At 47.5% G+C, this 23,609-nt stretch overlaps 1 protein-coding gene across 2 annotated transcripts in view; it reads left to right on the top strand.

Annotated features, from left to right (window-relative positions):
- The first annotated feature begins 3,461 nt into the window (after positions 1 to 3,461).
- HS6ST2 (heparan sulfate 6-O-sulfotransferase 2) overlaps positions 3,462 to 23,609 on the top strand; it is a 134,652-nt gene continuing 114,504 nt past the window's right edge. For both annotated transcript variants that reach the window (XM_042807244.1, XM_042807245.1), the window contains exon 1: positions 3,462 to 4,076. In XM_042807244.1, the coding sequence (XP_042663178.1) occupies positions 3,565 to 4,076 (512 nt within the window). In that variant the 5' untranslated portion in view covers positions 3,462 to 3,564. The remainder of the gene's footprint in view (positions 4,077 to 23,609) is intronic.

The raw sequence follows: 23,609 nt of genomic DNA on the forward strand, positions 1-23,609 counted from the left end.
GGTCCTTTGCTGGCTGCTTCCTTGCTCTTGGCCCTGCTTCTTCTCTCGTGCAACGACCATTTCACTGCTCTGTGCTTTCCCACTCTTTCCAAGCCCTGTTTCCTCGGGTGGTGCGTTCACGCTGCCTGTCTATCCCCCAGTAATATCTTTTGACTCCATAATCCGGTTTCACCCAGGCTTGATAGAGAAGTAAAACTATTAAAGCACTGAGTTTGCACAGGTCTTATGGAAGTGTGTGTGTGGGGGGGGGGGGGGGCGGGGAGGCTCTTCTGGGGCAGTGGGGGACAAGGCTGGAGCATCCTCTCCACCATTTTGAGGACCCACGTTGGGAAGAGTGCTTTTGAATGCCCCTGTTGCAAATCTGTTTAGCCATCACTAGCTCCATCCGAGAGAGGCAATTTCAGACATTAAAGAAAAGCTGCAGCAGTTGGGCCGGTGATGGTTGTGTTTGTTATTTTAATAAATACGCTATTTTCATGACACGGGAGGTTTTTCTGTAGTTATTTATCTGATCCCCTTTCCTGCACAGGTAGTGTAAGAAGAATCACATTACCAGGAGATTTAGCAAAGCAAAGTTAATGGCTCGTTTGTATTTCTTTTAATCAAGATATTCTAATTGTGCTCTTGTGCAAATACGGTTTCCCCTCTCATTTGAAAAAGACCTCATCCTCCCAGCAGCCGAGGGTGCCCCAGAAGCCGGGGTTACCCCGGCCCAATCCTGCCCCTCTGCCCAGGGGGTTCAGAGATGCCCACACCCCTGCCCGTACCTCTGCGGAGCAGCGGATGACAGGAGCTGCTCTGGTTGGATTGACAAGAAACCTTGATCCTTTCAATAAGATGGAGGCATTAATGCTTAACAAAGCTCAGTTTTACACTCCAACAGCCCCCTTACCTCGAAGCTGATTGTTTTCTTTTTGTTAGGGCCAAGCAGTCACTGTTTGCCAGCCAAATGCAGAGGTGAAATTCAGTTGCTGTGAAAACAAAGGTCTTCAGAAAACATACAGGGAGGCGATGATCAGTCCCACACGAAGAGCTAACAATAGTTTCCTAAAGCTGCAAAAATCAATTTAGGGCTTGAGGCATGAGGTGTTGTATTGATCTGTCTCTGGGCAAATACGTGGTGTCTTTGCACACAAACCCCTGTCTTTCTGAAGGTTTCCTTGGGTAAATAAGGGGGGTCAGCCCACGACGAGATCCTGCGCCAGCTCAGCGTGACCCTGCTGTCACATCTACAGCAGGAGGGACGAGCCAGGACTGGACTGGAGGTGCTGGGGGGAGGTTGTGCTGGGGGGCAGCTGCTGACATGGTGGGGGACAGGAGGGACCAGCCGGCAGGAGAGGATGGATGCTTGTAGGTGGGAGAGAAGAGGAGAAGTGGCCTTACACCTTACCCATGTGCTCGCCTGGGCGCAGCCGTGCACCCACACACAGCGGCAGGGGGGTCCCCTGTGTCAGCAGAGAAGAGGGGTGGTGTGTTGGGAGTGGGAATAGGGACCGTGTGTTTGGGGTCTGTGAGGATACCATGTGCTGGGAGGAAAGCAGAGATTATTTTTTTTTCCACTGGGGTTACTAGGTGTTCAGTATTTTTGCTTGACCTCTTAACTTCAACCAGCTGCCAGGCCAGCCGATGCTGTAAAACGTTAACAGCTCTGTTCTGTCCTACTTTTATCCCACTTGGGGTGATTTTCATTTCTTTAGTGCCTAAGCGAATGTTTTGTGTCCCTGGATCAAAGCTAGGGAGCATCATTTACATACTGTGGGTGAGAAGGCAGCAGACTGGAGACCATCACTCATCAGTGAAAGGATGATCATTGTTTGTTTAGCCCATTCCAAAATAACGGCTCTGCTGGGAACACCAACCCAGCATGCATCATATCTTTTATAGTATATATTAATTTAGTGTAGACATTAGGCCATCATTATTCTCCCCTTTTAATTCTCACATATTAGCATTCAGGATCGGTTTTAACCCAGCACACATCTTTGTTATTTCATAATGTAAAATAAATAAAGCTGGAGGCAAACATATTTTTTTATATATAAACGACTGTGAGAGAGTGATGGATATAAAGCACAGAAACATCTTTATAATTTTAAGGCTTGAATTTCAGAACACAGCGTTTTCATTAAATGGTGCAATCCATTCATTTTGGAGATACAGATATAAACAGAAGCAAATTAACTCAGTAGTTCTCATGCCTAGAATCTTTGTGATAAAATTGCCTATTATTGTGAGTGTACATGTTTTCAAAATATTAGAGACAACTGCAAAAAAAATAGGAAAGACAGGATAGGTTGCTGGAGGATGAAAACCATAAAGATATCCCCTCCAAACACCACGTGTACCTGGTAAAATTACTTAAAGTGTATTGCTATGAGAGGAGACGGGATGCAGGCCATTCTTTTTTCTTTTTTTCTTTTTTTCTTTTTATAATGGATAAGGTCTGGGAGAGTGTTTTCAAATTATTTTCTTTGCTGTCTGCTTTGCATATTAGAAAATTCAGCTCTTGGCTGATTGGTCGGGCAGAGAAACAGAGGCATGGCAAGCATCAGGGGAGCGCAAGCTGAGGCGCTGCGGTGGGGAGGGCTGCTCCCTCCTCCTGCCCGGGAGGGGAAGGAGAAGCTCGGACATTTCCAGCCCTGCCTGAAGTCACGGGTCGGTGAGATGGAAGGAGCGTTGCAAGATGCAGCACCTCTGCATAACGTCTGCAGTTTAACGTCAGAGTTAAACTGGGGGGCAGCCAAACCTGATGTCCCCCCCAGCTGCTGTTCTTTGAAACGACAGAAGGACCCCGGGGGTGGGGTGAAAATGGGGCAGACAGTTCATTTTTTATTTGCTTTTTCGAAGTCACTTGCGAGGCTGCAGCTCTCGCAGACTTGAGTTGCCCTGACTTCAGCTGCACCCGCCAGGGAAAGAAAGGAGCCGCGGGTCACTTGCTGTGCCACGCTCCTTGGGCCCGCCGGGGCGCGGTGGCACGTGGCGGGAAGGTGGCCCTGGGCCACGGCGGTGACCGGTGGCTCAGTGGCCGCGCTGGCAGCACGGCTGGGGCGAGCACCGGTGTGCTCCCCTCTACCAGGCCACATCAGCAACACGCCGGGAGCCGGGGGGGGGGGGGGGGGGGGGCCGATCATAATTTGGATATAAATACACCGCGGGCTGTAATCAGAGATGAAGCCACAGAGTCCTTGTTATTACTGTTTTATTTTCAGAACACGCTCCTCGTGCCGAGGGGTTTCGGGGTGAGCTGGTGTGTGTGTGTGTTTGCTACCTGAATCGACCGAAACCACCCGGGGCGTCAAGAAAAACAGCAGCCCCCGCGCGCCCGGACCGCCCGCCGCTCCCCGCCCCGCTCCCGGCCCCAGCCCCGGCGGAGGCGGGGGCGTGGTCCGGCGGAGGCGGGGGGGGCGTGGCCAGACGAGGGGGCGTGTCCCGGCTGAGGGGAGGCGGCGCGGGGGCTGCCGGGAAGGGCCGGCTGAGGGGGAGGCGGCGGGGCGATGGCGGCGGAGCGCGGCCGGGCCGGCCCCCCGCGGTGAGCGGCGGCGATGCGCGGTGCTCCCGGCGACGATGGAGGACCGGTCCCACAAGGTGCTTCTGGCTCTGGTGATGCTCTTCCTCTTCGCCGTGATCGTGCTGCAGTACGTCTGCCCGGGCACCGAGTGCCAGCTCCTGCGGCTCCGCGCCCTCAGCCCCGCCGCTGCCGCCGACCCGTACCGGGCGGAGGACGAGACGCCGGCGCGGTTCGTTCCCCGCTTCAATTTCTCCGCCGGCGACTTGCTGCGGCGGGTGGACTTCAACATCAAGGGGGACGACCTGATCGTCTTCCTGCACATCCAGAAGACGGGCGGCACCACCTTCGGCCGGCACCTGGTCCGCAACATCCAGCTGGAGCAGCCCTGCGAGTGCCGCGCCGGGCAGAAGAAGTGTACCTGCCACCGGCCCGGCAAGCGGGAGACCTGGCTCTTCTCCCGCTTCTCCACCGGCTGGAGCTGCGGGCTGCACGCCGACTGGACCGAGCTCACCAACTGCGTCCCCTCCGTGGTGGACAGCAAGAAGGAGGTGCGGCTCCGGCCCTCCAGGTGAGGAGGCCGTGGGGGGGGGGGATCTGCCCCGGGGTGGGCGAGGGCCTTCCCGTGCCCCCCCACCCCCCCCCCTCCCCGGTCCCTCCCCGGCGGCGGGATGGGCGATGGACCCGCCGGGGCGCAGCCGTGCCAGGGATGCTGCTGCGTTTTTTTGTTTTGTTGTGTTTTTTTTTTTTTGTTGTTGTTGGTTGGTTGGTTATTTTTTTTTTTTTTTTGGGGTGGGGGTGTCGGTACCGAGCACCCCGGCACGCTGCAAACGGCGGTGGGGGGGGGGGGGGGGGGTGTGTGTCTCCGGCAGCCAAACCGGCCCGGGTACCGCCGCGGTGGGCGCAGCGCGCCTTCGGAGCAAACAAAACCCGGCTCTGCTGCGAGTTCAGTGTTTTAACCGATGTCCCGCGGGCTGTCGCGATTGGAACGGCTGGTGGGGAAAGCCCCGGGAGTTGCAGCCCGGTCCCCGGCAGCAGTGAGCACCGGGCAGGGTGACCCCACGGCCCGGGGACCCCCCGGTGCGGCCTCTCCCACAAACGAGGGGCCTCCGGCTGCCTGCAGCCTTCCCTCGGAGGTTTTCCATCTCTACCAAATCGCCCCGTTGTGCTGAGCTCCCTGGGTACACGCGCTGTAGCTCCCGTGTGCGCCAGGAATCCACGCGGGTTTGGGGAGTGTTGGTGAGACACTGTGTCTTGTTACATCTGAAGTTTAGCTTATGCGGATGGCGGCCTTGAAAAATAAAGATGACTCTCGTGGCTGAATTACCTGCAAATATTTGCATTGCCCTTCAGCCCCAACCTTGTTTATTTTCTGTTTGCGTTTTGAATTTTCGTGGCATGGCTCTCTTCATCCCTCCACCTTCCTTTGAAGTGGCTAACCTTGCCTGACCATAGCTAGGTGGTTGCCTAAATGCTGCCACTGCCTTTTGAAAGCCCAGCTGGCTTCTCCTGACCAGTGAGAACCTGCTTCCTCTGCTCCTGGAGCTGTTTGATTCCAGCCTACCTTTGGTTGTAACAGATTGAGTAGCCTGTCTGCGGCTGTGCATGCAGCTGTACGGTGTAGCAGAACAGCTCAGGGTTTTAGTGTCTTTTCACATTGCTTTGCTGGGAAATTAGAAGCTAGGGTATCTGTTGTGGTTTAACCTCAGCTGGCAATTAAGCACCACGCAGCCGCTCGCTCACTCACCACCCTCTGTGGGATGGGGGAGAGAATAAAAAAAAAAATTAAATTAAAACTTGTGGTTTGAGTAAAGACAGTTTAATAGGACAGAAAAGGAAGGGAATTTAATGGTAATAATAATAATAAAGTATAAAAAACAAGTGATGCACAATACAGTTGCATCCCAGAGCTGTGGTGCCCCCCCACCGCCAACTCCCCCCAGTTTATGTACTGGGCATGACGTCATGTGGTATGGAATACCCCTTTGGCTGTTTGGGTCAGCTGTCCCGACCGTGTCCCCTCCCAGCTCCTTGTGTGCTCCCAGCCTCCACTGGCAGGGCAGCATGAGAAGCTGAAAAGTCCTTGACTTGGTGTAAACGCTGCTCAGCAACAGCTAAAACATCGGTGTGTTGGCAACATTAGTCTCATCCTAAATCCAAACCACAGCACTGTACCAGCTACTAGGCAGAAAATTAACTTTATTCCAGCTGAAACCAGGACAGTATCGCACCGGTTGCGCTGTTAAACTAATGGCAGGTCCCCTTACAATGAGGGTACTGTTGTATATCATGCTATCTGAAGTCAAGTCTAAGCACAAATTCCCTTGAAATAGAAAGCAATTTCTTTCTAGAATTCCTTTTATATAGCGTGACACTACACTGCCATCTAGTAGAAAAATGGTTAGCGTCATTATCTTCTTGTACCCAAGAAGCAGCTCTTTATGAGACTTGGCTATTGTGATTCCTGCTCTTTTGTTTTCCCCGCTGCTTTAAAATTTAATTGTCTCATTTTTGTGACATCCCATTTGCTAACATCAGGAACCAATTCCTTGCCCTCTGGGTCTATTAACTTCCTGGTTTCAGACTGCTGAGCCTTGCAGGCCATGTAGTTTACTTTACCTGTCCTATAAATATGTTGTTTGTCAGCAGAAATGGAAATTGCATAACAAGTGCTCTCTTTTGCTGAACAGCTTCCAGTGATCTTTCCTTCTCTTCCCCCAGAGATGGGTCTGGCCTGCAGAGCTGTAGCTGTGGGGCAGGGCTTCCCTTACTTCCCCAGAGACAGGTCTGTCTGTGCTCAGGGTTAGTTGTGCCCCCTGGAGAAACAGGAGACTCCTTATCCTGAATCGACCACCTTAGGCAGAAAGGAGCGCCTGGCTTGGAGAGCTGAGTTTTTGTCTGTAGCTTATAGTTTTGTGGTGGTTTTTTTGGTGGTGTTTTTTTTTTTTTTTTGTTGTTGTTGTTGTTTCCTATTGGTTTACCAAACATGCTTTTCTGAGTCAAAACAGAAGCATTGCGTGTACCTGACCAGTAGTTCAGAGCAGTGGTTCCTCATCCAGGGATGTACGTCGTCATAGCCAACTTCTGAGAGATAGCTAGGACTCGTGATTTGGGATTGAAGCCAGGAGAGGGGGAGGAAAATGAAACTGTGGTGATTTTGTGTTAGGTAGAGGTCTGTTCTCTCAAAGGCTTCAAAACAGTGTTATATTTTTAATAACATAATTACACAGCTTGCTTAATAGCTACAGTTATTCTCCCAAATAATGTCTTGACAAGCAATTATTTGGACTGCAACTTCTAAATGTTTAAAAATACAGGAAAAGAAGTTCTTAAATGAACAATAGTCCCTTCAAGCTTTCCTTGCCCCTTGTAATACTTTGGCTTTAATTTTGTGTTCTTGATTTAGCAGCATTCAGCTGACAACTAGTTAATTAGCACCTATTCCTAGTGCCAGTAGCAGACGCTAATCTAAGCACTTTCTGGACAGATAATAGCTGCTTTCAGAGCAGCAGTAGGTGTGGGATGAGGGTGTCTGAGCAGAGGACCTTTGCTGGCTCTGAGTGGGGCCAGCCTGGCTATTCCTGCGCTGGGGTTTTTTTGAGGGAGGCCTGACCATCCTGGGTGAAGTGTGCTGGGTGAGTGCTGGCGGGGAGGGAAGGAATGGCATGACCTTGGTCTGCAAATCCTGAGAGGATGGAGAGGGACTTGGAGGAATGCAGGGCCCATTTGGGGAGCACCATCAGGGCAGGGAGCAGGATTCCGACAGGAGCAGAGGACGATTTCCTCAAGTGTGAAGCTTGGCTTGACAAGGGTGGGAATTCCTGCGTTTATAATTGAGGTGATTAAAAAGTGAGACTTGCTGTAAGAGTGATTTGAACTGCTTGGCAGCTGCATAATGCAATCTGTAGTTACTGCCTCTGGGCTGTAACTTGCCTTGTCTGCGAATAGCCAAATGAGTGGTCATTGTTCCAGCAAACTTTTTAGCTTGTATCTGTGTATGATTTACTTTGCACAGAGGTTCGTCTTGTGGGGCATGGGGAGTCTACTTGTCAGATTGCTGGTTAGCTGGGCTCTTCCGTAGGTGCCTTTTGTTTAAAAGTTGAGCCTTTGTTAATCTGGAGGATAGCCTGTCCTGAACCTCGTGATGTTCAGCACTAGGTACAGAGCATCACAGTGATTTGATCTGATGGAATCAGCCCGGAGAGTGTGCCCATGAAGAACCTTGTTGCCTGCTGCATTCATCCTCCAGCCTCTGCCCTTAATCCCATCGCTAGTCTGCCTGTTTGCCCTTCAACCCTGCAATTCCCAGAGGAGATTCCTGCACTGAAGCAGTAGAATTATTCAGAATGGCTGTTGTGATATTTTTTTTGTTTGGTTTTAACACAACGGTGCTTTCCTGTCCATGAGCATGTAGGTTCCCCAGACTTGTGTTGCTTTGCAGTGGTGGCCTGTGTTCCATAACATGAAGTAGTTAAATGGATCTCCCTCTCCGCCTTTGGTCCTTCCCACAGAGGAACATGAATCTCTGGGTGTGGGCAGAGCGGCTTTTTTTTCTCCCTGGGTTCCATCTGGGCACATGTTCTATATGCCCCCCTTCCCACTTGTCTCCTGTTCCACCAGTGCCGCTCACCTCTGCGGCATCTGGAAATCTCAGGAGAGGAAAGGGGGAAGGTGTAGGCACGGTTGATCATTTGCGTGCTCTGGATTTGCTGCTTGGGAGGCTGGTGGAATGGGCCACTGGTGGTGGCAGAAAGGAGGGGGTTGTCTCAGCTGCTTGGCATCGGTGGTGAGAAAGGAGAAATGTGCCTTTTCCTAGCCATGAGTGACTGACTTGGGTCACTTGATTGATTGTGGAAGCCTCAAAGCTTTTGGCACACTGAACAGAGGCAGCATCCAAAGTAACTGAGTGTGAGAGCATCACAGAACTGAGATTTCGCTCTTCTCTGGCTAATTATTATGGGAAGTATCTACTGAACTTGTCTGTAGCAATAAATCCAATGGCACCATTGCAAGAAACAAAAGGCCTTGGGGTTAGACTGGAAAATGTAACGAGACATGGGAGCAAATACAGATACCTACATTCTTAAGTGGTGGTGTGTCTTCATACCCTCCTTGGGTGGAAGATGTGGCTGTGGCTAAGGGTTGGGCTGTGTGTGATGTCCTTCCCAGCTAGTGTTAGAGGAAAGACACATTCTCGGTTGAGAGGAGAACGAGCCTGCAGAACTGCCTCTGGAGCCAGAAAGTCTGAGATTGGAAGAAATTTTATGCTGCTGGTACAAGTCTGTTGGACCAGGACCAGGGATGGTGCCTACTGGCGTTTGGGAGGCCTCGTGCTGGCACCATGTGGTTGTGATGTGGGACAGAAGCTCCTGGCGATGCATGGGTGTTCTTGTCTTGTCCCTACGTGTTAGTTAAATTCTTCCAAGTCAAGTCTTAGGAAAATCTAAAGAAAAGAAGCATTAAAATGTTTCCCAGAAAATGGAAAGTGTTTCCTCTGTGTGGCTCTGTTGGCTGAACAGATTAATCCTCATGCTCTTGGAAATGTAGTGGGATTTACATCTGCAAATCTCATCCGCTCTGTGGTCTGCTGTATTGGGTCTGGCTGAAATGGAGTTAATTTTCCCCTAGCAGTCCTCACAGTGCTGTGCTGTTATTGGTAGCTAGAAAGGTATTGGTAACACACCAGAGCTTTGGCTACCCCTGAGCAGTGTTCCCACAGCATCAAGGCTGGTTTTCCCAACATTTCCCCCCCCTCACCCAGTAGGTTGGGGGTGGGCAAGATCTTGGGAGGGGGTATGGCCAGGACAGCTAACCCAAACCGACCAAAGGGATGTTCCATGCCGTACGATGTCTGCTCAGCTATAAAAGCTAAGAGAAAGGGTGGTGGTGGGGCATTGGTTATTACAACATTTGTCTTCCGGAGAAACTCCTATGCTTACTGAATTCTGCTTCCCAGGAAGTGGCTGGACATTCCGTGCTGATGGGAAGTAGAGAATAAATATTTTGTTTTCTTGCTTCTGTGCATGGCCTTCGCTTTTGCTCTGTTAAACTGCTTTTCTCTTGACCCATGAGGTTAGGGTTTTTTTTTTTTTTCCATTTTATTTTCAACACCCTGTTCTGCTGAGAAGGGGAGGGATAGGGTGGCTTGGTGGGCACCTGGTGTCCAGCCCAGGTCAACCCATCGCATCCAGCACGGTGGGCCTGACTCCTCACAAACTGGACCGCTGGCAGAGCCCTGGGAAGAAGGCAGCTTTGCAGCAGCAAACGTTGCCATCAGCCCTGATGTGAGTTCGGATCCTCCTGGAGCAGGCTGGGCCCTGCATGGGGCTTTTCCCAGTAAGCTGCTTCTGTGTGGAGGGGGAAAAAAATCATGTAATGCTGCCAGGGAGAAAAAAAATCACTTGTGGGGGTTTTGCTTCTTAGGGAGAGGCCAACTCAGCAGCTGCTGTTGAAACAGCAAAGGTGATATGTAGCTGTGCAGGGGGATGAGTCTCCACTGTTTCACCTGTAGTGGTGGAATCTGGGGAATGGTTAAGCCCCATAAATCAGCACTAAGCCCCTCACAGGTAGGAGAGATGCTGTAGTGTCCCCCGGTGCCCCAAGGCTCGGGATGGATAATAAAGGCTTTGGCAGGAGGTGGACAATTTAAAACCTCTGGGTGCTGGTGGAGCAGACACAGTTTCCAAGGGTGGAATCCCCCAGCGCTGCTGCTCTGGGGGCAAAGCCCGGCCAGGGGGGCTGTTTGCGGAGAGAAGGGGATGAGTATGGCTGAGCTGGAGGCTGCGAGCGAGCAGATGGGGTGACCTGCTGTAACTTGGGTCCTGGCCAGAGCACCGGGAGGGTGCCTGCCTGCCCTTGAAATACCCATCACTGAAACTCCCCAAGAAAAACTCTGCAACAATTATAAAGCCGAAAAAAAAAAAAAAAAAGTAACAGAACGTTTGCAGAGATGCCGCCAGGCCTGAACGACTCCGTGCTGCTTCATTTATCAGCGGGATTTCCTAATGACCCTGCTCATTTCGGTGTGGTGGCTGCTGCGGCTCAGGATGAGATGTGTGGTGAATATTTACCTCACCACCTGCAAATGTGTGTCTGCAGCAGAGGAATTTCCCCGCCTGGCACCTGGGGGGACCTAAGCTGGGTCTAGTTTGGGGGCGTTGGAAGCAGTGGGCCGGCCGGCCTGCAGAACAAAAAAGGGGCTTTGAGGGGAGGGGCAGGGGATTATTTTCATAAATACAAGTGGTTCCTTTACCTAATCCCATTACATGGCCTAACCTTCAAAATCTTGATTATAAAATTAAACTTCTGAGTTTTTAAGTTTGAAGTGTAGGATTTGTAAAGCTATCTAAATTGATAGCAGTAGTTTTGCAGATATTGTTGGACTTCTTAAAGGACATTTTAAAGAGATTAAAAAGTCACTTTCCATATTAAGTCTCTTCAGCTCTCCTCTAAATCTTTATTACAGTGCAAATTGACTTTTAGTTATTAAGAAGTATACGTTTCCTACTTCCTTTTATTTTAAATTTGGAGAATTTTTTTGTGGGTAGAGAGATGTTAATTGTTGCAAAAATAAATCCCAGTGATTGCAGTGGAGTAAGAAATGAGGCACAGGCGTTATTCCTTGTACTGTTTATTCCATTTGTTAGCTGAGTTGGTCCTCCCTGAAGAAGAGAGTGGAATTATGAACACCATGCCATGGTGCTGTTGTACTAAGACATGATTACTTTTTCATGAAAAGGTGCCTTTCTGTTAATTTTTTCTGTGAATTTATAAATATTAAAATGAAACTATAAATAGATGCTTCAACTGTATTAAAATAGACACAGATTGTGCCTTGTGATCTCTTCATAGCATTATAACCTTTAATAAAGGTTATCAGAGGTGCTTGAAAGTCAGGCCTCACCAATAGGTTAGTTATTTTTATTAAAAGACCTATTTTTAAGTTTAACAAGTTGGGCATCAGTTCCGAGGTGTATTAACTGAGATTAATTTGTCCTTCATTTATTTAATATGAATTGTCAGGAATCATGTTCTCTGCTGATGTAAATGTCGACAAAAAGGACTTATTAGTAGATTTGATTGCTTTTTAAATTTAACTAGCAGAGATGCACTGGCATGCCTAAGAGAATTGGTCTGTTTCTTGTGAACAGTTCAGTGCGTAATGAATCACTTCAATGTACTTTTCTGAAGGAAAGCAGAGCAATTTAAATGTGCAATGCATTGATTTACCTCAAATGGATTAGGCCTCTGTGTGCAATCCTTTGCATTAATTTACTTTCTCCACAACTGTAATAATAAGGGCAGTGTTTCTGTACGGCATCAGCCCAAATTAGCTCATGTAACTTGCTAGAAAGCAAAATAATTAATATGTAGCTGAAAATGGGATGGGGGAATGAATCTTTCGGAGAGGCCATGGGTCTTGATGCGCCGCGAGGGTCAGGATGCCTCTGGGGGCTGTGCGGAGGGCAGGGGCGCGGGGCTGGAGCCCACCATGGCCCTGGCTGCCCCCGGCGAGCGCTCATGGAGTGTAAGGAGGAGAGAATTGTGTGTAAGGCCCTGATGATTTCTTGACTTTATTATATGGACGGAAAAAAAAAAAAAACCATATATTTTTTTTTTGATGCAACTTTAAGAGGTGTTTTTGATGTGGCTAAGTTTTTTTTAAAATGACTGAGGAAACAGTACAAAAATCTCCAGCTCCTTCATATTCGAGCATATTTTATTGCTGCAGTAACTTTTCAAGAGCCCTCTTCCCCTGCCCGTAATGTCCAATCTGCCATGCAGTCACAGCATCAGGCTAGCTCTGTCCTTGCTGAGCAGCCAGGATGCAGAACTCTGGGTGATTCCTTATTTAACCACTTAGCTGCAGAAATGGCGTCTGGGCTTTGTTTCACTCTGTTGGGGATTACTGTGGCTGACCAGCCTTTGGGACTCAGCTTCTTTTGGAATTACCCTTGTAGGCTTCTTACTTACTTGTGAGAATTCATTTCCCCACCCTTTCTCAATCTGCTAATTGCCATTGCCGGGCAGCTGCCTGCCCAGATGTAAACCTGCAGGGAAGCAAAGTGCCGGAGCATCTGGGAGCTGCTACCCTCCTCCCTTGGGAGCCTGGTTCCCTGCTTCCAGCTTGGGGCTGGCGATGCTCACCCGAGCAGCGCCTGTCAGAGTCTGCAGCATCTTGGATGGAAGCAAAGCTGACCAGGACAGGAGGTGCGGGGCGGTGTTTTTGTATGGGAGGATGAAGGCAGCGTGGCAACCGGGGTGGGGAGGCAGTGCTGCTCCTGCCTTGCTCCTGCCTTGCTCCTGCCTTGCTCCTGCCTTGCTCCTGCCTTGCTCCTGCCTTGCTCCTGCCTTGCTCCTGCCTTGCTCCTGCCTTGCTCCTGCCTTGCTCCTGCCTTGCTCCTGCCTTGCTCCTGCCTTGCTCCTGCCTTGCTCCTGCCTTCCTCCGCAGCTGGCACCGGAGAGCAAGTGTGGATTATTGTTTGTGATTGATTTGCTGATGCTGGCAATAGTACAGTGTGTTCTGGGACTAATAGGGTAGCACCGAATTATTCAGGCGTTATTGAAATGAATCACATTTGTGATGAGTAATAAGTAGCAGACTTTGGTATTTATGAATAATTAACACAGTAAAGTTTTTCTTAAACAGACATGAAGAAATGATTTAATTTCTACTGTGAACACTCTGTAAAATTAATGAAAGATAATTGCATTTGCTAATGTGAGACTAAGAAGCCAGAGCAATCTATTTTTTGTGTGTTTAAGTTCATATTGCTGATGTAAACAGTGAATGTAGAATTCCTTCAATATGTTTTCATTGGACGGAACCTGTGTTTAACATCCAGTGGGGTGGGGTTTGTTGAAATAAAAAGTCTATCGGTAAACACTTAACTCATTGTTGCTGTTTCCATCCACTTACCCATCTCTGGGCGAGTAGTGTGTATACATGTGTAACAAGATACTGTTTTTGAGTGAGTGGTAATGAGGACCAGCTTTTTTTCCTCTTCCCTGACTCTAGCCTTCTTCCTCAGCTGCTTGTGCTTTTAAAGAGAATCCACTGAAGACACTGCTTATATACAGCTTTGAGTGAAATCTCCATTTATCTAGTCCTGACAAAAATCATTAGTCTTTAGAGACCTATAAGTCATAAGATCCATTAGGGGTGAGTCTCAAATCATGTTACTTGGTTCTCAGCTGCTCATCCAACTTTGAAGGAGCCAAACTTTTGATGTGATATAACTAAATATATGCAGCTACGAGGGAGATAATCTTGCAGCATTAAACAATTTTGCATGTCTCCATAAAAGCATGAAGAAGACTATGCCTTTCATGAGATCCTTGTAGCAAATGCTCCTAATTTCCCATAATCAAAAGGACTGTGAAGTTTCGATGCTCTTAAAGGTCCAAGTAGCTGGAAGATCAATTCTTCCTTTACTCCCATTGTGTTGGGTAAATTGAGACTTTGCAAGGTTCCCAGCAGTGGGAAAGTGGTCATCCAGACTGCTGTCTGAACTGTGGGATCCTTCAGCAAACACCCAAATGAAGTGAGTAAAGCACTCTGCAGCTGATGATTTTCTCCAAGCTTCTTTGTGTTCAGAGTAAAGCAACTGTTTTAACCTCCCTATTAAGAAAAACAATGCTTCCTTGGTCAAAGCCAGAGAAACTGGTTTTGAGAGTTGCTTTTTCAGGGTAACTGAGGGGAGAGCATTTCCTTTTGCCTGTGGGAAAGCTATTCCCTGGAGCAATCCCAAGTCATTCTGAGGTTGTTTTGTTTTGTGTTTTTGTGTTGTTGTTGTTGTTGGTTTTGTTGTTTGTATTTTTTTTTTTCTCCTTGCTGATTCAGAGAAAGTGATTGGGGATGTGCTTGTGTCCTGCTTGAGCAAAACCTACCAGGTAGTAACTTTCCCTCTTTTTTTTGGCAGTAGCTAACTCGTCTTGAAAGGGAAGATGCTGCAGGACTTGTCCTCCCATGGTACTCATTGCCCGTGGAGCACTTTAATGGGGCTGGTTGTGGGTGGAAGCATCTGTCTGTGTGATGCTCCCAAAAGAGTGGCAGGCTTCATTCCTCCTGGAACTGATGTCACCATCGGTAGATGGGGAGGAAGATGGCTGCGTGGCTTCTGCCTTTCACAGAACTGTTTATTTTTCTGTGGGGGTGTTGGATCTAATCAGTGCAGTGGTAGCAAGGAGAAGAAAGACAAAAGTGCTCAAGGAAATGTCAGACGCAACAGGATGCGTCTGCCTGATGATAGCTGAGTGACTTGCAAAAACATAAATGGCATAAATTAGGCTTTAACTCCTTTAATTCTTGTGTGCTTCAAGTCAGTCACTGGTAAAAGAAAAAGCTCTTGTGTTGGCACGATGTCCCTGTTACATTTTTTTCTTTTCCTACCTCTGCAGCTTTAGCTGAAACTTTGGTAGGGTTTATTTTATTTTATTTTATTTTGGTGATTTCCAATAACTTTAGGTCAATAAAATGTGGAATAGAGTTTTGGCTTTCAAATAAAGCTGGCTAAAAGGTCAGCTGTTTGGCTTTCTGGTGGCAGGTTGCTTCTGGGGTCTGTCGTCTTGGCTCTGGTCTGTGTGGGATAAAAGTGGTAGCTAAATGTGTAAGTGGGAATTGAGAAGCCAGGACTTTACACCTGGGATGGGTCCTGTGTCTATCACCTCTTCCTCTCAGCTTCTGCCTTGTCTAGGTAATTCAGCTCTTTGCATGAAGGTATTCTTCTGTGTGTATGTGGCATAAAGGATGTTGCATTTCCTGGTCTGACTGCATGTAGTAGCTCTGCTGCCTATACATGATTAATCTTAGGTAGAGGTACTGGAAATATTTTTAAGTGTTTTAGTTTGAATTCAGGGAAGCTGTAGTTTTTTGAATATAAACCCAATGTACTGTACTGACAGGTGACTCCAGCCTGCCATGTACCCTGCCCCATGCTGGTGTCCTGTGGGGGCTGTGGTGTTTGTTCCCTTCCTGAGAAAGGAAGAAGAAAGCTCCCTGACCACATAGGTGTTGGTGCGTGGCCACACCGCTTGGTGCTTTCATGCCAGAGCACTTGCATAATCTAGTTTTCACCCCCTTTCATGGATCAAGCAGTCTCTGACTTCACTCTTTGGAAAAAAACAACTTGGGAAGATCAGAAGTCTGGTACAGTTGTCCTAAAGCATGATCTAAGCATGCCCTAGAGGTATGTCTGTGAGCCCAGTGCTCTGGCTCATAGAAAAGCTAGGACCTGCTCTCCTAAATAGGAGACCTAAAAAGGAGACATTGGGTACCTAACATCAGATGTCCTGCCCAAAGTCAGTAGGAATGAAAACATTGCTGCTCAGCTTTGTCTGGTTGCAGTGGGTGACTGTTAAGGCTGCATCTGCTCGGAGTGGAGAGGACTAGGCTTGAGAAGGCAGTGGTAGCGGAGACCTAAGAAAAGCTGCAGTCAGTTCCTTATATCTCTTGAACACTGCTAATTTGTGAAACTATCCTTTAGAGCCATTAAACCTCTCCTGCTTCTGAAACTGGTCGGAGAGACCCCAGGTGTGAGCCCATGTTCTTGAATATAACTGGCGCATTTTGCAAAGTAGAGTCATAAATGCCTTTTTTCATCCCATTTTCAGAGGAGAGGCAGAAAACAAATGAAAAGAGTAGTTGCACCTGCAGCTGTTTCTCCTGAGATGAGCCAGCCTTCTACTGGCTCACTTTCCATACTGCTAGTTGCATTTTGGATGTCAGCAGCGTTCTGGGCTGGAATATGAGCACTCCCAGAATTTTTAAGGATAGAGGCAACTTTCTCACTGAGTTAGATTTATGGGCTAGTGCTGAAGTTCAGCAGATGATACCTGCAGGAGTTTGGAGATCGCAGCTTGGTAGCAGTGATGCAGAGCAACTGAAGAGGGTGATGGCTGGGGATGAATTTTGACTGGGGAATAGTTTTGCAAGCTGTCTTATTGCCCAGTATTTTGCAGCATATTCAACATTCTAGTGCCTGCAAGAAGAAATTGCAAATTTGCTAGAAATACAATCATCAGAAAATGTTGTATGGGAAATGCATGAGCACTGCCTTATGTTTGGGTTGCTGAGCTCTTTTGTTTGCTTGCAAGGACAAAAGTGTGTGACTAACTGTCCTCGTCGGCAAGCATGGCTAAGTGCATTGGACCTGAGGTTTGGTACAATACAGCTTTTGGAAAAATCTGCCCTAAGTATTTTTTTATTTATTGGGACATCTAACTGAAGGCACATAATTGAGAATAATGCTGATATTTCTGGAGAAGGAATCCAAGGAGGTTGTGCATCAGTAGGTTTGAGATGTGCGCAAACTATATCTTGTCAAGCCTGAACTAGAGTTCATACAATAGATTGTGTGAACAAAAGTGTGTTAAGTATATGCTTAAGCAATATATTTAATATATTAAATGTATTGCTAAGCACTTTGAAGAGTAAGCGTCATTCTAACAGCATGAGTACCTTTTGTTGCCCTGGGGTGGTGAAATTTCCTGCTCTGCAGAGTTGGGATTTCATGTGTCTGCTCTTGGTTGGGTTGCCAGCTTTCCCTGCTGCAATTATCCTTTTCCTACAACTTGGAACTGGTCAGTGCTGCAGCTGCATGTGCACCAAAATGAGCAGAGGGTGTAGGGTCTAGAGACCTGCTGAGACAAGTGAAAATTGAGATTCCCTGTTACAGGACCCAAAGACCTAGAGAGCATCCGTGTGCTGATGTCTGGGCTGGCTAGTATACTGAGTTTGGGTTGGGGACCTGGAGAACCAAAAGCAGCAGCTGTTTCAGACCCTGCATAACAGCCAGGCCTCTGCAGAAGAAGGCTGTAGGAATAGATGCCTTTCCTGGGCAGGTTTGGTTTGAGATTGTAGGGGAAAAGGGGGGGTTTTAGACCTCTTTTCTACCAGCGTCTGGGAGAGCATACCCAAAAGGCCAGTCCTATCTGACCTGAATCCGGACCTCCCTCCAGCCAATCCCTTTTATAAAATTGGTCAGTGTATCAGGCAGCACAGAGGAAAAAAAAACATGGAAAGGATTTAAGAATAATGGAGCTCATGGCAAGATAAGAATTTCTCAGAGCCTGGATTATGGGAGGATCTGGTTATTTGTAAAATATATAAGCAGATTCTCTGCCTCGGCTGCGGTGGCTCAGCAGTCATGATGGAGAATTTGATCGTGTGCTCAGCCCATCCTGCTGCTCTCCCAGGTACAGCTGAGGTCTGGAAATTGAGGTTTAAGGCTGATGACAACTTGTGTATTAAATGTTGCAAATTAACTGTACTTTGGAAACTGCAAATATAGGCTTTTTAAAGGGATCTAAGGCGCTCTTGTTTCTTGTTTAAAGGGTTGGATTTTCTTTTCCTGTCATGTTATTTTCCTGGAATTAGCAGGACAATTTTGCTTCTGCTTTTCCTCATGTATCACCTGAAGTCATGAAGGTGAATTGCTTCCTGCAATAACCCTGTGTATTCATGGAAGAGTTATAGGTATGAAAAACAGTATCATACTTTTTTTTTTTTTTCCCCTTACAGTAGAATATATAATGTCTTACATAATGTTCTATCAAGGTAAGTGCAATTCTGGTCTCTTTACTCCTGTGATTAAAAGATCTTTTTAAGATTATTTATGTATCTCACACCACATATTGGAATCCCAGTACTTCTACCTGTTGCTTATAATGGAGGGTAGGTTGGTTAAACCTGAGATCTGGCATCTCACGATGATGGATACTCAAGCTGAAATCTGATCGTTGAGAGAAACTAAAGCAGTCTGTGAAGCAGTTGCTGTTTTTTGGCAGCAGGCATTTCCAAACTGCTTTCCTGTGACTTTTACCTCTGCATATTCAGCTTACCTAGAACCTGTTCCCTTATTGAAGACAGCTTTGGGGTGGAAAGCTCATCTCCTCTCTCCAAAGAGAGGGCAGGTAGAAGTCATTGGACACATGAGCATTTGCAGATGGCTTGCCTGTCTAGGGCTGCATCTTTTACAGTGCAACTAATTGTTTCAGTTATGGCAGAGGACTGCCTTAATTTTCTATGGAAGGGGAAAGTGGGCATCTGGAGTGCGATATAAAGGCAGCAATTGCAGTTCTGGGCTGCCAGGAGTCATTGCCTTCTTGTATTTGTGGGAGTTTGTGTTGGGCTCTGTTACAGGACTTGAGAGACCCACTTTCTTCTGGAAGTGGGTTATGGTAGGATTTATAGATGCTGAAGAGCGTGTTGTGTCCCAAGAGCGTGACCTGTGCTAGCGTAAGTGATCCTAAAATCTGCAGTGTGCTAGCTGGTGGGAGTCAGCTGGGGATGTGTGGAGAAGAGGGGAGCAGAACACAGGCTCATGTGGACAACATCCTTTTATTTTACATGTTGTTTTTCATCTTTGCTTCAGCAGCTGAGGTGAAACATCCCTTTCTGTTAAGAACAAAAGCAAAATCCTTCACTTCAATGCAGGTACCAGGGCTGGGATGTGCTGCAGTCACTTATTGCATCGCTTGGCTTTGATCCTTGGTTGCGGTGTAGGAGTGCACAGTACAGCTCAGGAAGGTGTGGTGGTGAAGTGGTTTTAAGACCCTGGTCTAGACTGACGCCTGTGTCCCTGGCCCACAGTAAGTTAAGATCACTCCAGGCTGCAAGCACTGTCGAGCTATTCGGGGTCACCTACAGCAGTTGTGTCCACTGGAGCACAGAGCCCAGCCATCTCTTCCCTTACTGCCTGCTCTCCTGTGCCCCCCAGGCAGGGAGATTGGAGGAAAAATTGCTGGGAGCACTATCAAAAGGCTGTCTGTCCCCTTCCCTGTTTGAAGATTGGGATTCTCATACTGTTTTTTATTTTCTACATGTTTTTTGTGTTAAACGAGAGCAGCCTTTTTGCAAGCTCCACTGCTCCTTGGGCTGGGAGCAGGGTGAGTATCTGCCTAGCAGAGATTTTGTTGTAAAATTTATTGTTGCTGTACTTGAACACTAACCTGAGGGATTTTTTTTCCCTTCTCTCTTTAAACAAGCCTCTTTTTTTCCCACTAATGGAAGATTTCAACTTGTCCTCCACTTAACCACAGTTCAGGCTTTTCCAGGAAAATGGAATGAATCAGTAATGCTTCCCTCTTTTGCTTCTTGTGTGCTTAGATAATTGTATTATTTTTATTGTGGCTTTTGATTGCAGAAAGGCCGCCTTCTGTCCCCACCAAACTGGCATTGTTTTCTAGACAAGGGAGGACAACCAGGATCTCTAAGGTGGTGCTTTTCCCTCTGGGGCTGTGTTACCCCTAGACCTTCAGAATTTGGAAATCATGGATTTAAGAAGAGGATGATGCTGAACAAGGGCAAGCAGGCACTTCTTACAGCACTGTATTTTACTATGGGCTGAAGGGTTTTGATTCAAATAATGTGGAGGGATGAGCATCCAGGAGCACAAGGGCAACTTTGAGTTTCCCGTTTGGCAGCAGGGAGAGGCAGCTTCCATCCACAGCTGCCAGGCAGCCTCTTGGTGCTGCTCGGCTCCCCTGGTACCTCCTTGCAGCTCCCAGCACTGTCCTAGAGGTTTGTTCTTGATTGTTTCACCTTTCACGTAGACTCGATGCACTCTAGATTGATGTCTTGAAGCGTGGGTTTAAAAATCAAATAGCAAATGACTGCACTGTAATGGATGTTATTGCGCTAGACGTTATATTATAGAAGTCACTGTGGTTAAGTGGAGTATCTCTGGAATCTTGTTTTTATCAAGACGTTTATGTTCCCCTCTAATTTTTGTGGAGAGTCATTTAGATGTTTTCCAGATTAGAGCATAATGGAACTGCTAGCTATAAATGTTTGCAGTAATCCGTTACACATGGTGATTTAGTGGTTAGTCACAATTACTTTGGAGCTACAGTGTCAAATTTAACACCAACCTTCAAAACCACATATTGTGAAATCCGGTCATCCTTCCTGCGAGATGATCACCCAGCCTCCCAGAGAAGAAAAAGACATTTTGTACAGCAAGGTACAAAAACAGTTTGGAGGAGACAGGCTGATGCTGGAGAAACGACTTGGTGTAAGAGGCAAACCAGCAGGCAGTTTTTCCTTGTATAGTTTCAGCCTTTTTTCTTCCCGCTTAACTGAAATCCAGAAATTTGGTGGTGGCAGTGGGTTGGTGTGCTTGTGCCCCTTCCCGCTGGAGGTGCAGGTGGAGGCAGGGACTGCCGGAGCCGACCCGTCCCACGTGCTGCGAGGCCGGGTGTCCTTCCCGCAGCCGCACGCGGTGCAGGGCTCCGGCTGCCGCCGCGGGACAGCTGCCCGCTCCTGGGCAGCAGAGAGGTGGTCCCCTCGAGATCCAGACTGGTGTTTTTGTTAATGGTAGTGGAGGTGTTCCTGCAGGTTCATTGAAGAAGGCACCATAGGGTGTAGAGCTATAGCTAATAATCAGAGTGACTTTTGCATAACAGAAGTATCAGCAGACGTTTTCACTTACCGTAACTATGTATAGGCACCGGCTTTAACCACAGCCTGTGAGCAGGAGCTGTTTCTGTTTAGCTTTCGAAATACCACATTTTCCCTGAGATAACTAGCTGCTTGTTGCAGTTGGCTGCCCATCCCTGTGTCCGACCCAACAAGAGTTGTGTGCAGTGTCTTGTACCTTCTCCGACCTCCTGGGGTGGAAATTATTGCTCTGAATTGAGAGACCTGCATCTCACTGGTTTTTGTTTGCCAAGCAGAGGTTTTATGACCTGCAGGGCTGTGTGTTTCCTTGCTCTCAGTTTGTGAGTTGAAAGTGAGTTCATCTGAAGACTGTTGTAGCACTCTGTGTCGCAGGTTTTAAGCCCAGAGTGGAGGCTGTCAAAGTAAAATGTGTAAATCTGAGATTTGGAGGATGAGCAAGCAAATCCCATTAAATTTGTGTGTCTTGGAGTCTCAGAACAAAATTTGGATTAAGGGATGAACCCATGCAGCTGGGCATCCTCAAGCTCCTCAGTCATCTTTGTTGTCAGGTCATAGTTGTTTCTGCAGTGGTTGGTGCTAGAGATGCCCACAGGATACCTGAAAATGCTTCACTGCCAGTATTTTAATAGCAGTGATTTGATAGCACATTTTAAAAAGAACATTATTTGGGATTGTTGAGGCTTGGCCTTGGTTTGGAGTTCCTTCTTGATACTTGGGGGAGATATTGAAATTCTAGGCTTGTGCAAACTTGAAAGGGTCAGTGCCTGGATCGATAGTTGAGTTACTAGTAAAGCTTTGTAAAATGGCTAGGAATTTTTAACCAATTCAGGTCAGCCCTTGCCTTCTTACTAGCTGCCCAGAAATTTGAACAGTTTAAAACCTGTGTAGCACAGAGATCATCTCATCCTTTCACTTCCTTTGGTTTAGAATGAGCACAAGATAAGCTTTTAGAAGAGGTAACATCAGAGGACTTCAGTTTTGTGTTGAAATCAGTGCTGTCCTGGCGCTGCAGCATAGCAGCAAGGTTGCCAGGAGTCTGAACTACCTGCGGAAGGAGTTTGTACTTGCTGTTGTGCCTTCGGCAGCTCATCGTCGGCTTGCTCCTGGAGGCATCTGGAGGGCGTTGAAAATGTTGAAGGACGCTGTGACCTGGGGTGCACCCGTGCTGCCTGTCCTCTGCATCCTGGAGTGCTGCCAGGTTTGATCCTGGCTAGATCTCCGGTGCTGCCCAGTCTGGCTGCTGCACAGCCAGATTTGCACGCTCCGGGTCACATAAGCCGTGGGCTTTGCAGGGGTGCTGCTTTCATAGCCTGACTCATTCCTGTTAGAGACAACAGTGTTCATCCTTGTTGATTGAATGAAGAGCCCCATTCCCCAAAGGGGTGGCCTGCTTGGCAAGGAAATAATTCATGCCCCACACCAGCTCCCTCTTAAATTGGTTGAAGAACAGGATCCGGTTAGCTTTAATGATAAGAGCTGGGGTTTTGCAATGTCAGCTGTTCTCCACGTGGTTAATGCTGGGACCACAAAACTCATTAGAGTTGTGTGGTGGGTTGAGAGGTTAAAAGCCAGTGTGATACCTACAAAGTGATCCAGCTTTACAAAGAAATGTCACTGCATCCTCCTTAAGCACTCGTAATTGCTAATTCCTGGTTTGCCCTGGCTCTTTGGAGCAATCTGCTGGGAGGACAAGCCTGTGAACAGCACTCGGCTGCCTGGCTCAGGCTGGTCAACAAGCATGTGGTTTTTGACATTATTCATTCTTAGAACTGGGTTTCCACATCTTGCTTTAACTGTTATCATTAGCAATTTGCTGGGCCTTACTCTGGTGATGGGAGAGCGTTTTGTGATCTCTGAAGCATTATGTAACACAGCAGTGTATGGGAGTGACAGTACGTGAACCAGAACTATATTATCAATTTCTACGTGTATTTTTAAAACTTTTTTTGTTTTAAATTAATTCTTCTTGGCAACTCAACTGAGCGTATGTATCATTGCTAACATTTTCTTAAAATCTAATCTCATACCTACATTTTTTTACTGTTGCTTTTAAAAGGCTAATTTCTTCTCCCCCCACCCCCAGTAGACTGTGTTCTTCCTGCTCTCATGACTTTTCCTGCTTAATTGCTTTAGTATTGCATTGCATTCTGCTTTCACTTTTTAATTTGCAATCATATCATGTCCATGGTGGAAGAGGGGGAATTTCAATGTGGAACTGAAGGCAGAGATTTGGACCCCACTGCGTTTTCATTTAATGAGGAAAGTAGTTCGTACTTCTCTTTAAACTCTACCTACTGCAACAACAAGTGGTGTCTGCTTAAGTGAAGCCTATCAGATATCTAATCCACACTTCCACTCTCTCTTTAAAGAATGATAAATTAGGTCATCGATGGCAACTAATCAAGACTTTGTGCCGTGGCACAGCTGGGGAGGAAGGCTGATGCTGGCGTCGCAGCGGGGGTGGCTGCCGTGGGCGGTGGGGATGTGGTCTGAGGAGCTTTTGCTCCTCTGGCTCCCGAGGGGGTGGGTGAGAAGGGGCTCGCCTTGGCTGATGGACAGCTCTGCGCCCTCTTCTGTACCTGTGGGCTTTGCTAGTGCCAGGTTGACCAGCTTGCCATGCACTGCAGTAAAATTAGTATAATCAAGAGGACTTCAAGGTTAGAAATGTCTTCTTGCCCACGGGGTGGGATGCTGCTGCCTCCC

Source organism: Tyto alba, unplaced genomic scaffold, assembly GCF_018691265.1.
Source record: "Tyto alba isolate M040663 unplaced genomic scaffold, T.alba_DEE_v4.0 Super-Scaffold_5, whole genome shotgun sequence".
In the NCBI taxonomy this organism is placed as follows: domain Eukaryota; kingdom Metazoa; phylum Chordata; class Aves; order Strigiformes; family Tytonidae; genus Tyto; species Tyto alba.